Source organism: Ursus maritimus, unplaced genomic scaffold (assembly GCF_017311325.1).
Source record: "Ursus maritimus isolate PB19 unplaced genomic scaffold, ASM1731132v1 scaffold_12, whole genome shotgun sequence".
Classification (NCBI taxonomy): Eukaryota; Metazoa; Chordata; class Mammalia; order Carnivora; family Ursidae; genus Ursus; species Ursus maritimus.
The window spans coordinates 55,807,283-55,823,736 of record NW_024423564.1 but is presented as its reverse complement, the minus strand read 5'-3'; the positions used below and the strand labels follow the sequence as shown (position 1 = coordinate 55,823,736).

At 44.5% G+C, this 16,454-nt stretch overlaps 1 protein-coding gene across 3 annotated transcripts in view; it reads left to right on the top strand.

Moving 5' to 3' along the window:
* The window catches only part of FGGY (FGGY carbohydrate kinase domain containing), a 503,109-nt gene extending 490,260 nt beyond the window's left edge, over positions 1 to 12,849 (top strand). For all 3 annotated transcript variants that reach the window (XM_040627236.1, XM_040627231.1, XM_040627230.1), the window contains 2 exons: positions 7,239 to 7,300; positions 12,618 to 12,849. In XM_040627236.1, the coding sequence (XP_040483170.1) occupies positions 7,239 to 7,300; positions 12,618 to 12,699 (144 nt within the window). In that variant the 3' untranslated portion in view covers positions 12,700 to 12,849. The remainder of the gene's footprint in view (positions 1 to 7,238; positions 7,301 to 12,617) is intronic.
* Positions 12,850 to 16,454: the final 3,605 nt, after the last annotated feature.

Below are 16,454 nucleotides of genomic sequence, written 5' to 3'. Positions count from 1 at the left end.
AAATTTTGTTTTGCTGTTTGGTAGGCATTATATAATAAAAAATTACAGAAAATATGAATATTCCAACACATTCACTTATACGCAGTGCTTTTTTTCTTTTTTACAATTTTTGCATTGAGATCTAGTGCACGTAAAGCGAAATACACAGATCTTACGCACACAGTGTGATGCATTTGTGTACCCATGTAATCAGCACCCTGAACACGACTGACGTGTGCCTGTATGTGAGTAGGTAGGTAGGTGGCTGTATAGATATATAGACAGAACTTAAAATTATAAATAAAGCACAAAGCTTCACATCATGATTAATGATTAAGACTTCTCCCATTCTCCTTTCTCTCATTCCTTCTCGCTTCTAAATTGACATTGTTGTCATCAATGCACGGAGGTGACACAGGATCCCAGGTGCAGGTCAGAAGATGACTGTATCAAAAAGAAAAGCAAAACAAAATAAAGGAAAGAACAACTAGCCATTTCTTCATGTTTGTTGGAGGAACAAAATCACATTGCCATACTTTCTGTTTTTCTATGGAGGGGTCATGTGCCTCAGCCCACACATTACCATGTGAACTTGTTTTCCAGTAAAATGACTCAGAGTTCGTCAAGAAGACAGATTCATGTATTCAGAGCTATGTGTCAGCATCTCTGGAAAAAGGTGCCGTGTGCTGTACTGGCCTGTTGTGCACGTGCACATGCACACACACACACACACACACACACACACAATTTCCACCCAGGGAGTTCATGCAGTTAATAAGCAGCAGACATGGGACTTGAACTCAAGCTTAGGGGACTGCCTCAAGGGCCAGGCTTTTTGCATTACAGGGAGGACAGGAGCCTCAAGTCTGAGTGTGGGGCTAAACAAGGGCCTGGAGTCAGAACTGGACTTGAATTCTGGCTTCACACATATTGGCTTGATGGCTTTGGGCAAATAACTTGTACTTTGTTCCCTTCCTTGATTCATGAAGTGGGGATGGATGATGATATCGACGTCATTAAGTCGTGTTGACGATTAAAGAGTTCCCGTACATAAAGCAGTTAGCACCGTGCACAGCATAGAGTGGTAGGCATCTGCGAAATGTTGGCGTGAACCAGTAACGTAGCAACGGCCATGGGAGTTGACTGCTAAATCAATGGACGCCACGCTTTTTGCGTCAATCAAAAAATGTTCAGGCTTGCATCTTCAGTACGTGGAAACTTGTCGATGAAAAGGCGTGGCTGTGTTCTGTACTTGTAGATTCCATACACTGTAAAGCAGATGAAATGTGGCTGAAATAAAATATTTCCAATTCTTGCCTATTATGATACTATGCCGTACCTCCAGGTATATTATATATCTATGGCCAGGTGAGTTTCTAATGATTTTTAAAGTGTTTTGATGATTTCCAAATGATTTTGTTTATGCCTGTGTATCTGTATCTCACCCGGTATTCTAGATAAGTTTGACGTCTTCCCAACTCTTGTCTTATCTGACCAGGTCTTCATTGCTTTTGTATTCTCATATGAAGAGCGAGTGCCAAGTAAAAGTGTCACTATTTTCTTATTTACTTGGATCTGAATGATCACCATTACCTTTAATCCGTTGACTGAATCTTTTTCAGCTGCTTGTCCATTTTGTGAAGGTTAGTGTAAATGAAACTAGGTAATACCTATAAATCCACTGGCCTGGAATGTGTAAGTGACATCATGGAGCACATCCCTGGGTACTGGGAACCCAGGCGAGCACTGTGCTGTCATCCCCTTTGTGGTGTAGAGATCCCATACATCTTTTAGGAAACCTCACGCATGTTATGTGACTCAGGTCTATCCAGTGTGTGGACCAACTGACCAATCTGGTGACGATCTGCATGTTAAATGCTGGTAAAGCTCAACTAATTTCTTGAGACTAGAAACTCATGTAAATGGCACTCTTAGTATTTTCTCCTGGAATCCTAATGGGTCATCTTGTGCACTCCCTGGAGCACATATGCCATTTCAGAAACACTGGCTTACATGATCTTCCATTGCCCCTGTGATGAAAGTCCTCACCCTCTCATTCAGCGACTCAGCAAACATTAACCAAGCTCCTGTGAGTACTAGGACCATGCTAGGCTTGACACCTGCAGTAACATGGTTCTTGCCTTTGGGGAATGCACAGTATAGCTCCCACCAGGCTGGGTCCTGATCATTTTTCCCTGTAGACTGTGACTCTGGGCACTGCCAAGCTTGCAGTCCCCTTTGGTGCCTAGGTCTAGACTACCTGATAGCCTTCCCAAATGTGTAAGGCCATTGTTTCGCTTCCCCTGACTAGGACAGAAGGTACCAGACTCCCTCCCCCCCCATTCCACAGATTGCCATACAGTGCCACAGTGTGTCTGCCACTCATGGGATCCCCATCTTCGCGCTGGTTTGAAGAGCCCCTTTCTTCCCTTAACCTAATTTCCCTGGATAACTCAGCCCAGTGTAGCCTTAAAGCCCTTTGCTAGCTCCCAAGCCAGGCCATCACACATGAGAACTGGGTGTTTCCCGTGCCCACGCAGGCCTGGTGATTGCTGGTGCTGCGGCCTTCGGGGTGGTTAGCAGTGTGTGCGGACTGGTATCTCAGCCTTGACACGGCAGGGAAGGGTCAAACCCCATGAATGCAGTCTTTCATGACCATGGTACAGGGCCCCTATTTTTTCCTACAGAGACCCTTCACTTGCTTTCAGAAGTGACGATCAAATGTGAACTTTCATGGTTTATTTATAGCATTGCCTTATAGAGGGAAAGAAAAGAAGTGATTAAAGTGCGATTTTACAAAATATTTTGTTTGTAAAAAGCTTTCATTGTGTGGGCAAAAAGGAAAGAGAAAAAGTCACTGTATTCATTGTGCTGTCTAGACTCTCACGCAAAGAGGGTAGCGCGCTGCAAATTAAGGTTGTCCGGCTCCTGCCTGCTGACAAAAAGTATGAATTTTGAGGCCAACTTCAAACAAACCCTTTTGAACAGAAATATATTGTGGGGGTGACTATATTTAGCACGTGTCAGCATTCCCATAATAAATTCATATTGTTATGCTGTGGTAATTTCCAGATTTATTGCAGCCAGCGGGTTCCTGAGGTTTTGGCTTTATGGTAGTGATTTGGAGAAATTAGAGAAGCCAGCAGTGCCGTGTCTGATGACAGCAGTGACTCTCCAGGCATCCTCCACTTCGGGTCCAGTACCCGTAATGAGCTCTGCCTCCCAGGAGACAGGAGGAGCACGAGTAGCTTTGAGTGCCTATATAAACATAACTTTTTTTTTTTTTTAGAATGCAGTATTTTTTTTATTATCCTTAAATTATCAAATCCACATATGCCACTGCAGAAAATTTAGAAGAGACAAAAAAGAGAAAAAAAAATTACCACCCATGCTCTTGAACCTGTTAACATTCCAGTATATTTTCATCCAGTGTTTATTATGCATATATAACTTGTGTTTAGGACAAACACGATTCTTGAGATAGAAATGAGAAACAATTGTGTTTGTTACTCCCACCGTCCCCTAAACAGTTGTGCAGTAGAACAAGTTTTTCTCTGCCCTGGTTAAAAATTCTGGTAGTTCCATTACTTCCTTAGGTAAGTACAAAGTCATGTTAGGTAACACAAGTTTTATGATCTCCTTAAGTTGTGAGACATGGCCCAGATTCAGAAATTAGATTATCAAGGAATATATAATAATCATCACATGCGTTTTCATCTAAAGATGAGACCTCTCCACACTCCCCAGCTGGGGTCTGCTGCACATGAGAGGACGAAGCTGTGATCAGTCTTCTCTCCTCCCCACTCACTCCCTCTCCAGCAGATTCGGGTTTTGATTTTTTTTTTTTTTCTTGTTCCTCTGAGGTAGTTGGAGGGTGTATGGGAAGAAAGGTCAGGGGTGTAGGAAGTTCTTATCTGATCAGTTCCCTTCGCCGACTAGGTGTTTGTAGCTAGGTTCCGTCATAGATTTTTTTTTGGAAATCCTCTACTTTGGAAGCCTCCCATGTATAATATCTTGTCCTCATTCATGCTACTCTAGTAGATTGTTTACTCTTCTCTTCATTCCTAAGACACCGAGTAGGTCGTCTCAAGCTTCTTTGTGCAGACTCCCTCTGCCTCATGAGGCGGCCATATTGGACAGTATTTGAGACAATCCAGGACAGCTCTCTCACGTGTGGGCCACCTAGGGTCCATGGGAACCAGCCATGCCTTTTGGAGTCTGACAGACTCTGGCAGTGCTGTCTGACTCCAGTGCTGGATCCTTCCCTCCTACACTGAAGCTGCCAGCCAGCCCTTCTCTTCCTCACGGGAATCCCACTGAGTCCACTGTGTCCCACAACCTCGGGGACACGTATCAGGTTCCCTGTTGTTCTCAGTGAAGCCCTGCTCTCTTGACTAGTGAAGGGGGAGACTCCTCTCCCCTTTCCCCTGGAAGTAGGCCTGATGCACAGTAAACCAAGTCGCTCCTTAAAAAAAAAAAAAAAAAAATCTCTTTTTCTGGGCTTCCATGTGGATAAAGGTTTAAGAGTTGATTAATGGGTCCTCAACCACCCTTTTTACAAATTCTTCAGGGTGGTCTGTTTCCAGCTCACTTTGGTATCTTTTATCTGTCAGCTTTAGATCTCAGCCAAAACTTCCATTTTAGCATTTTGTCACGAGTATGACCCTTAAGTTCATTCATCCGGTAGACATTCCCTGAGTGCACACGATACACCAGATGCTGAGTTTGGCGGTGGAAATGATTGTAACAGTTCCTGTGTTAAGGAGCTCACCGTCTCGTTGGGGAGGCTGGTGTGCTAACAAAGAATTGTGGTGCCGTGTCGTAAATGCTGGGGTAGATGGTAGCACAGGCTGCTGTGGGAGCAAAGAATTCAGTCGAGGTGGGAGGCAGGCGGCAGGGATGAGTCAGAAAAAGCCTCCTCAGTGGAGTCAATACCTGAGCTAAGTTTAATGTTTAAATCTGTGCTTTTTTAGGGAACAAAAGAACCTCTTTTTAAACCTTTGAAATCTCTAGTGCCACTGTTTGTTTCTCAGGAATTTATTTTTAAAAAAAGGAAAGGTAATGTGAAGAAAGGAAGAAAGCCCTGCCATCTGTCATGTGTCCACACGTCTGTTTCAGTGGGAAGAGAAGGGACATTTGTGGAGCACCTTTTCTAATACAAGTTTCCTGGGTCCCACCCATGAAGGCAGTCCTGGAATGTCCTCTCTAGGCTGAGGCGTCAGCCCAACCCAGAGGAGTATTTCCCGAGGGCATTTTCAGGATTCCAAGGAGCAAGAGGAGGCAAACCGTTCTGGAAACCCTGCAGAGCGCTACTCTGAAAGAAGCAGCAAGGATAGGACATGAGAATAAGTGCCAGAGTTGGCGCTGGGCATTGCTGAGGCCCTCTCTGCAAGACGGGGGCTCACTTTAAGGGAGTCAGAACTTAGTCTAGGAAGGAAAATACAGGGTGAGCAGAGCTCTTCAAATATTCCTGTGAAGTGGAGCGGCAGCAGCCTCACCAAGATGTGTTTGGCTGTTCATCCCTCCACAAAATGGCCCCAGATTGTCCTTTTTTAGTTCTTTTAACCGTGGTTTCCTTTCCAGTAATTTTTCATAATTTAGAAAATCTCCTCCTTTCTTAAGACTGCCATTTCTTTCTGTTGTCACTGTGCTTGCTAACCTCAGCATGTCTGGTTCCTAGTCAGCGTTTTTAAATCTGTTGAGGGCTGGGAAACCAGAGAACGCCTTTGGAGTGTTCATGCCATCCTCGGGGAAGGGTTGGTAGGGCATCCTCGCCAGAGTGGACGTATGGGTAGGTGATTAGCAGATGAGACAGTGTCAAGTTTCCTAACCCTTGAACAACTACTGAAAAGGAATTTATCTATTCCTGGCAAAGTGTTTATCACCCTCTATTCTGATCACAGTAAATGTCTCTTCCACTCTATGGTGAGCCCCGTGGTGAAAGGACCCATGCAGTTTTCATCTCTGTATTCTGTTAAATATACCTGCTGTTAAATACCTTTCTGCTAAATATGCTGCTCTGGGCCAATACAAGGGGCTTGGTTTATTATATGAATATTCTAGGTGCTGAGTAAGCAGTAAGTAGTCAAAGCGCCTGGCCTCATGTAGCTTGCATTCTGGGGAGGGCAAGGAGTGAGATGGAAGATCAGAAACACATAAACCAGTAAATGTGTGGCATACCAGAAGGGAATCAGTGGTAAATAATATATGCAATATATACATTTATGTAAATATAAATTAACTTATATAAATAATATAAATTATTTCTTCCCCAGCTACTATGTAAGTTTCCCCAAGACAAAGACTATGTCTTACGCAAATCTAACATGATGTCTGGTACATAGTGAATAATTAATAAATATGTGGAATAAGAAGTTGTACATATGTGACCCCAGGATGCCTACGTCCTTAACAATAAGAGCTCAATAACCATTCCTAAGGCAGGCCTAGCTGAGGAGCTGTGGCACGCCATTGCCTGCCGTCTCCCTAGTCAAGTCTGTCGGACTCCAAATTTTGGGTTCATGCCATCCCCCCTACCTTTTCCATTGCTTTCCCAGCTTGGGGAGACTGCCCAAGGAAGCCTAAGCCTCGCGTTCCCGTCACGGAGCCCACACGAGCCGGGTGATCTCATTGCTGCACACATCGGCTGTGGGCACCCAGACACTGCCACTCACTGGCTGCCCAATTCTCCCATTGTAAAGACAAGAATGTCCTGAAGTCACGGTCCACAGCTCAAGTAAATTAGATGTAGCCCAGAGGCCTCACATCTGTGCTCACAGTTCTAGGGAAAAAAACTTACGTTGAACAGAAGAGGTCTTAAGGATGTTATCCTAAAGAGTAGGGCCAAAGTGGGTTCCATTCAGCTGTAGTTATCTTGAGTTTAAGGAAACAGTGCGCTTCGTGACTGATTGTGTCGCCGTCTTAAGCCTTCATGTCCAGGTAATGAGAGGACAAGTAAGTTCCTCCCACTGCTCCCTGCAGGGGATCCCAAAGGTGCTTTGCCTTTGGGGTTGGTTAGGCCCTGGAGCCCTCAATACTGAATCATTTCTTAAGCCCAGGTTCTGTGGTCATAGACATAACTTTTAATGTTTATCAGGTTTTATTCTTACTACCAAAGAAAATAACTTGGAAAAAAAATGGACTCACTGAATATCTTAAGGGGGAGTGAATTCTAATTAGAATGTTCTTGCCTGTGACAAGCCTCACTTTGGTATTAGCTTTCCAACTCAGCTCCTTGTGTTCTGTTTTCCCTTCGACAGGAGGCAATGGCAAGAATGAGCAAAGTTGGGAAGGTCGTGTTTCCCAGACTTGAGGATAAAAGGTAAGTTTATATTTGTTATATGCACCATGCTGAAGAATGAAGACATACAAAGACATGTACCCGGAGAGCTGGCGTAAACCTTGGGGGCCAGGAATCCAGTTCTTTTATTTAATAGCTGTTACAACCGAGTCCCAGAGAGGCGATGTCACTTTGTTAGCTAAAGTCACAGAGCTAGGTGGGGCCAGACCTGGGGGTCTCTGAACTCTCAGACCAGGGTTCTTTCCCCTAGCTGATAAGCAGCACATCGGGTCTTCCGTTCTGAAATGGGGATCCCTTATATCTTCCGTCAAAGCACACAGTAGCATCTGTCTGTCCATCTGCCCTGTGCATCACTTGGCATGGAGGACTACAACATGACCTTGATTAGTATTTTAACCCCAATTCACAAAACACTAATTTTTTGAGCTCCTGCTATATTCACGGCATTCTGCTAATTTGCCTGTAAGCAGGGTTGCCAGGAGAACTGAGACATAATCTTACACCTGCACATAGGTCATTTCAGAAGGAAAGACAAGTTCTACAGAAGTATTACCAGGTAACAAAGTAGCCCAAGGAAGGAAGGAATGTGGCCATGTAGGGGTGAGAGGAGATGACGTCTACGCTGACTCTAATGCTCAGAGGAAATGGGGAGGACCTTCTCAGCAGAGGGAGTAACACATGTAGAGATGTCGAGGTGGGAACAGCATGCCGTGTTCAGAGAAGTATAAACAACTCAGAATTCTGAAATACAAAGTATGAGATGGGTACAGGCGGGAGGTGAAATGCAGGGGCTGAAGACCTCAGACCTCACCCGGGGGCAGACTGGGGATACTGAGCTTTAAGCAGTGGTAGGACCTGGCCATTTTTAGAAAGATTTCTCTCAGAGGATGGATTCGAAGGCCCACGGGTAAAAGCAGAGAGGCCACACAGAAGGCTTTTTCAATAATCTAGTGACAGATGAAAAAGACCTATATTAAGTCACTGGTAGTGAATTTAAAAGTGGAAGGATAGGGGTGCCTGGTTGGCTCAGTCTAAAGAACATGTGACTTTTGATCTCGGGGTCATGAGTTCGAGCCCCACACTGGGCATAGAGATTACTTAAAAAAATGAAATCTTTATTAAAAGAAATTAAAAAAATAAAAATGGAGTACAGTTGTGCAACTGACTTTATAATTGTATTTGAAGTTAAGCATAAAAAGAAATTCCACCTCCTGTAACAGGCAAAGGTGTTGATCCCACCAAAGCATGATTGGTATTTAACAGAGTTGGAAATGTCCATGGAAAAAAGCAATCCAGTTTATTTTCCTTTTCTTACAGAAGTTCTCCAAGTGAATTTGGATTGTTAACCCTCTGAATAGAAAACCCTCTCTAAATACTGGGGTCAGAGAGTTAGGCCATTCCCTGGGGGGAGCTCAAGTCAGGAACATGGAGAGAGGTCTGAGCTCCCAATGGCTTTGGGAGCCTCGGCTAGCAGCTTCCTTCTTTTGTAGAAACAGATCATTTTTCTCCATCTCTTTGCTGACCCTCCCAAGACATTTGAGGGAAGTGTATTTTTAAGTTCCTTCAGTAAATCCACATGTTCTTTTGAAAAGAATCTTCAGCGTCTCAGTCAGCAGGGCGCGCGCCTCTGTGGAGGCAGCACACGTGGTACTCTGGCACCATCTACAGGTGGCCGCAAGGTTTACAAGTAGAAAGATGGCGTTGCCTTCTCAACGACTCTCTTCAGCACCTCATTACCTCAAGTCACATTATTATCTGTATGAGACATTTACTTAGGTCTGTGCCACACAGAAGCCACTGACTGAGTGTGGGGAGAATTTGGAAGGGAGGGGATTCTGCTGATTTTATTTTATTTATTTATTTTTTAATTTTTATTATGGGATGTTAGTCACCATACAGTACATCCTTAGTTTTTGATGTAGTGTTCCATGATTCATTGTTTGCATCCGCTGATTTTAAAATTCAGGATCACAGAGAGCATGGTCTAGTGACTGTGGTTCAATATGCCTTTTAGGAAGATCCCAAATCTCATCCTTATGTCTAGACCAAATTTATCTGTGCCCTCAGAGCAGTCATTTACAAGTGCCCTGGAAAAAAATCTGTGCTTCAAAAGGCACTATCAACAGGGTAAAAAGGCCGTCTACAGAATTAGAGTAAATATGTGTGTATCATGTATCTGATAAAGTCAGCAACAACAACAGAAACAACCCAAATCAAAAGTGGGCAAAGGTCTTTTTTTTTTTAAAGATTTTATTTATTTATTTGACAGAGAGAGAGACAGCCAGCGAGAGAGGGAACACAAGCAGGGGGAGTGGGAGAGGAAGAAGCAGGTTCTCAGTGGAGGAGTCTGATGTGGGGCTCGATCCCAGAACACCGGGATCACACCCTGAGCTGAAGGCAGAGGCTTACTGACTGAGCCACCCAGGCACCCCTGGGCAAAGGTCTTGAACAGATATTTGTCTTGATATTATGTACAAATGTCCAATAAGCACATGAAAAGATGCTCAACATCACTAATCACTAGGGAAATACAAGTCAAAAACTACAATGAAATACCACCTCACACCCATTAGGATGATAACACTCAAAAACCAGAAAATAACAAGGGTCAGTCAACAAGGATGTGGAGAAATTGGATCCCTTGTCCACTGTTGGTAGGATTGGGAAATGATACAACCACTGTGGTGGTTCCTCAAAAGTTAAAAATAGAATTACCATATGACCCAGAAATTTCACTTCTGGGTATGTACCCAAAAGAACCGAAATCAGGATCTCAAAGAGGTATTTATACACACAGGATCGTAGCAGCATTGTTTACAGTAGCTGAAACATGGAAGCAACCTAGTGGTCATTGGCGGGGGAATGGATAAAGGCAAAGTGGTGTATCCATACAATGGAACACCATTCTGCCTTGAAGAGGAAGGACGTTGTGACACATGCCACAACGTGGACGGACCTTGAGGACATGATGCTAAGTGAAAAGAACCAGTCACAAAAGAACAAATATTGCACGAGTCCACTCATATGAGGTACCTAGAGTCAACTTCATAGAGAGAGAAAGTAGAACGGTGGTTTCCAGGGGCTGGAGGAAGGGGGAGAATGAGGAATTCTTGTTTAATGGGTGTAGAGTTTTAGTTTTGCGAGATGAAGGGAGTTCTCCTGATGGAAGGTGGTGATGGTCGCACAACAGTGTGAATGTACTTACTCTCGCTGCACTGTACACTTCAAAGTGGCCAAATTTCATGCTATGTGTATTTTACGAAAAAAATTTTTTTTGAGTGCTACTGGGTGGCTCAGTCGGTTAAGCATCTACCTTCGGCTCAAGTCATGATCTCAGTGTACGGAGATCGAGCCCCGCATCGGGCTCCCTGCTCAGTGGGGAGTCTTGCTGCTCCCTCTCCCTCTGCCCCTCCCCCCGGCTTGTGCTCTCTCTCTCTCACTCTCTCTCTCTCTCTAAATAAAATCTAAAAAAAAAAAATTTTATAAAAAGGAAAAAGCGTGGGGGGGGTGGAATATGCCTTGGACCTGAACTTTCCATGTGTAAACAAGGAAAAATACAGTCTATCCATCTTTTGGTGTTCCAGGATAATGGAAGGATATAAAACCAACATCAGTGCCTATGTGTGAGACTTGACAGCTCACAGAGTATCTCGGGTCTAAAATTCAGTCACTCTGTGATGTAGGTATGGTTATCATCCCTCTTACATCAGGGAAACTGAGACTCCCACCATTTAAAGTAGTTGCCCAAAGTCATCCAGACTTCTCGGCCTGGAAAACCAATGCTTCTTCCACTGTACAAAGAATAAAACCAGTGAACAAAGATTGCTGCAAAATTGTCAGGATTAAAATGGGAAATCTTCAAGTGTATGAGAAGGTTATTGACCCAAGTTCCCTTCAAGCAGTTTTGGGATTCCAGAGGCCGGAAATCAATTTCATATAACATAACAAGTATTTACTGTTTAACTGTCATAGAAGGAGAACATTCCTGTCGCCAAAATCATTCTATGATTAATAAATTTCAAGGCTCATAGAGCAGGTTTTACTGGAACCGACTTATCTCAAGATTGATGATAATGTTGGAATATTAATTTTGTTTTTAAGGAGTGACCACAGCTAGCACGGATAACCCACACTAAGATCCAGGCACCGTTCTAAGTGCTTTTCATGTATTACCTCATTTAATTCATGTAACAGCTCTACTGAGATAGGTCCTATAATTATTCTCATTTACAGATAAGGAAATTTAGACACAAATGGATTAAATAACATACCCACTGTCACACAGCTAGTATTGGCCAAGCTGAGATTCAAACTCAGTCTTCAGAGTTCACCTTTGACTGTGTATTTGGCCCCGTTATAGCTTGTAAGAATGGTTACGGTAGAACTCATATTCATCTGTTTAGCTTTGCATGTTACAACTAAGTCCCTGTGTATACCCAGGGTTGCTTTTGCAATCTCTTTCTTCTGATTCACAAGCTTGCACCAAAACTCCTTCCTGAGGACTTCTTTCCAGAACATTCCAGAATCTACTGAGACATGCTAAACTGGCGTCATCAACCCCTCTCCCCATGTCAGCTCCTCCCACCCAAGAGGAGTAAGGACAAAGTTGCAAGTGTTCCCATATACTTTGTCTTAGCTGCTATTATCCCTTGCAGAATCAGGCTGCTCTGCCGTCTGTCTCATGGCCAACACCGCATTCGAAAAGGTTCAGGGATAACAGGTCTACCAGGACCCAGACAGAGGGTAGAGGGAGGACAAGGTCCACTCTGGGATGCCTGGATAGCAGGGCACATCTAGAGGGAAGACATTAGTGACATTTTCATGGGGCTGTACTTCCAGATAAAGGTGTCTGCAAAGGAAACGTGGGTGTGGAATCCACAAAGGGTGATGAAAATGTTCAGTCTCATCCCTGGTCAGGCTGTGGTTTTTAAACCAGTCATCAAACCTGGGCTAGTCATATATGAAATATTTATTGAAGCTGGGAGTGAGGAAGGGCCTGTGTTGAGCCTGGGCCCTTTTAGTATGTTACAGCGGAGGCTGTGAAGTCAGACAGACCTCAGTTGGCATTCCAGCCTTGCCGGCGTTGAGCTAGACTACTTTAGATATGCCTCTCTGAGCAAATGTCTTTACTTCTACAATGGGGATAATAACACCCCATGTAGGTTACAGATAATAGCTATGAATCACGCTGATCCATTGCTCAGGATGCTAGAAGCATTCAGAAAATGGGAGATGTCTGCACAACCGTATGAGATACATTCCTGTTCTTCTAAATATAAGGAGAAGCGCATAACAGTTTTGTCTGAGACCACTCAACATATTCATTTTTCTCCCACAGATACTATGACAAGAAATATCAAGTATTCCTGAAGTTGGTTGAACACCAGAAGGAATATGCAGCAATCATGAAAGGAGACTGAAGAGAGCTCGCAGGGGCCCCTGCCAGAAGGTTCTGCGTCACTGCATCGGGACCTCTGTCTTCTCATCTTATTCTCGAGATCCTTTAGGTATCATTTTATCATTTCGGTATCGTCTTTTAATAAAGACAGCCGAGACATGTGCAACCAGAACTAGAGTCTTCCATTTCAAAATACCACCATTATATAGGTGGCAGTTTCTGCAGACACCACCAGAAAGACAGAAGTTTCACCCAGGGTCATAGGGTCTCCTGTGCCACTAGACCTCGAGGCTCAGTCAGTCCAGGCAAAGCTCGTACCTGTAGACTGAGTCAGTGTCAGCCATTGAATGACAGACTTGAAGGGCTGTAGGTAGGACATCTAATGCTTCTTTTATAGGTGGCCAAAAGCTTATCATTAACTTCTTATTTGGAAATAATTTCAAACTGACAGAAAAGTGGCAAGAATAGGAATGATACCAGCAACACCCACACAACTACCTTTTACCATTCACACAGTTTGCTCTATCGTTTGCACATTCTCTCCACACACGTATAGTACACATACGTGTATATATAGACACACGAATTTTTGAGTCGTCTGGGAGTGAATTTCCGTAGCTTTAACTTTTACAGAGCACTTTGATTAATTTCCTATTTGTATTCCAATCTTGTCAGTAAGTCCAAGGCCTTTAGGGCAGTTTTTCCCTTCCTGTACAGGATCCAGTCTAGAATCAGACATTGCATTTACTGAGAGAATCCTCACCTCGCAATCGTCATGTTAAAAATAGGTACAGGTAGGAATCGTGAACAGATCCAGGAGGGAATTTCGACAAGTCACAGGATGTATGTTAAAATGTCTCCTCACAGATGGTTTAGCAGTTACAAGAGGAGAAATGACATTAACTGTACAGCGAAGAAATGGGGCAGCATCTTGATCGGTCAAAATTAACTTCAGATGGGTAGATGGCCATCACGTGCCCCCAGATGTGAGAGCCTGAGGTCACAGCATCAGTCTGGCTGAGAATGCATAGCCTGAATCTAATCATAAAAAAAAATCAGACAAACCCAAAATGGGCAGCATTCTATTTTTTAATGGATTATATTCTTCAAAAATGTCTATGTCATAAAGATGAAGAAAGGCTATGAAAAATTTCCAGATTAAAGGAGACTAAAGAAACACAATGGCTAAAAGCTTTTGATGTTGACAAGTACTTGAAAAAAAACACAAAAAACAAAAGATAGTTCCTTTGTTGATACCATAACACATGCATAAACATACACAGACACACACGTATGTACATACACACACTCACATGCCATTTCAGACCCAAGAGTTACCACTAATGTTGACTCTAGAGATGAGGCTGGATGGGGGACATACAGACTTCAGCAGGAAGGGGAGAAAAGTAACTATGAGTCAGTCGACAAACATCTTGCAGTACTTACTCTGTGCCAGGTATCGTGCAGAGCACTGGAGCACAGGGACTAAATAAAAGCAGGGCCCAAAGGTCCCCCATTTAATGAGAGAGAGAGAGAGACAAGTGAATCCATCAGAGTACATTGCAAGAGACGCTCCCATAAAAGAGGGCCCCTGCTGCCGTGGAGAAGGTCCAACGCCCAGAAAAGGAGGAAGCAGCACAGGGTTGACGGATAAAAGGGAAGGTAGCATGGTGAAAGGGCTGTGAGCCCTGGCTCGGGACTCAGGGCCTGGCTTTCCCTCTTACTAGCTGTGTGACTTGAGAATGACCCTTAACCTTCCTAAGACTCAGTTCCTTCATTTTTAAAATGAAGCTATTAATAGTACCTACTTTACAGGATGACAATGAGGATTCAATGAGAGGATACACAGAAGGCACTCAGCTCACCTGCCTGCGCCACGCCGTCTTTTGCAGGGCCTGGTACCTAGCACACGCTCAGAATAGTAACAGTAAAAATTACCGAGTAGGACGACCCCACCCAGTTGCAAAGGCTGGCTCACAGTGGCATTCTATGGTATCCAAAGGACAGCAACATCTTGGACACAGGCCAGGCTGAAGGTGGGTGTGGGCGTCTAGTCCAGCAGCAGGAGAAAGCCCAGCTCACTCAGCTACACCCCAGCCAGCACTTGGGCTGGAGATGGAGCAAGACTGGGGGGTCAGACTCAGCACCACAGAGGAAAGGTCGGGTACAGCGGGACCCACACAGGATGTCGGGACCACGGCCAGGCTTCAACTGCTAAAGCTGCTCAGCCCTGACTCGGACACTAGGACAGGCCTGGGCCTGCTCTGGCAAAGCAGGAGTGAATGCAGCCGCTGTGCACGGCACAACACAGAGGTCGGGGAACGAAGAATTACTAGCTGTTTTCCTCTGTGTTCTCTTCGGTCCTTCCTCGGCGCTAAGAGGCAGGCAGCACTACCCTCACACCCCAGCTGAGAAGGGGAGGCTCGGAAAGGATAAGCACCTTGTCCAGAGTCCCCCAGTGGGAGAGAAAATATTGAACCTCAGATCCGCCTCGGTGCAGGGCTCCGGGGTTCACCCCTTGTGACAGCTGGAGAGGAATTCCACCCCAGCACCCGCTTTTTAGTTCCAGTGTGCATTCTGTGGGCTCCCTATGCTCCAAGACAACTGCTCTCCCACCCAGACCCGACCTTAGGTTCCCCCTGCCTTAAAGAAAAAGGAAAACATACACAGATGAGGCAAAGATTATGGGAACACTAGGAATCTTCTGGCATCTCAACAGTGAAGAGCAGCCTGCTGGAAGGGCTCAAAGATCTTGGGCGAGATTCTTAACCTCTAGGCCCCATCCATCAATGGGATAATCCTACCTACCCTGTAGGGTTAGTGGTAAGGAATCAGTGAAAAACCTCCATGTAAGGTCCCTAGCACTGTGCCTTGCAAATACTCCACAAATACCGCTTTGACAGTGTTTTGGGGCCATCTGGCCGGAGGGTTAATTCCTAAGAAAATACTTCTGGTCCCTACTCTAAAGCCAGCGTGAGGAAAATGTAAGTGTCTATGTGGATTTCTAGAACCAAGTGTAGCTTGAGAACAAAAATTTTAATGACTCTAACACTCACCTCCTCGCACCGGGAAAGGGGGCTTTATTTAATGCATACATGTGAAGGATAAGTATGTTTTGCTTTTATGAATAAGAATTACAATGTGGCCAGAGTGGTTTGTGGGATTTTTGTTTTGTTTTGCTGCCTACTGAAAGCTTTTCTTTCAAGTTGAAGCCAGCCTCGCTTAACAAATCCTTGTGCCAAGGAACACATTGTATAGGTTTTTAGTTTTGACCAAAAATACTTGCCATATGTGAAGAACATAAATGTGGCTTTCAAAAGAGCCCAAGAGAACAAAAGCAGGGAAAGGGAAGCGGGGAATAAAAGACAAGGACGGCAGAATGGGCTGACATGTTGCAGACCCAATGCCACAGTTTGCTGGGGTCCAAACGAGGCATCTGGACGGGATGCCCTCCCTTGGGGAGACCCAGACTGGGTGCTGGACTTTATATTCAGAGCATCGTCCATGTGGTTGCCAGTTGACCGGGGAAGTAGAGGGAAAGAGGGCTGGAAGTTCCAAAGGGAGCAGTAAAAACATGGTAGGACATCCTGGAAACTCCCAGGTGTGAGGCGCCACCAAATCAGCAGGTGTCGGGAAGAAGCTGAAATGTTAACGTGATCTGCTCTTTCTCACAGACCTGAGGATAATCAAGTTCTTTGGGGTTGTTTATTTGTCCCCTACCCCCGCCACCCGCCACTGGCCTGTGAGCTCTTGTATGGGGCACCGGCTCTTTGCAGG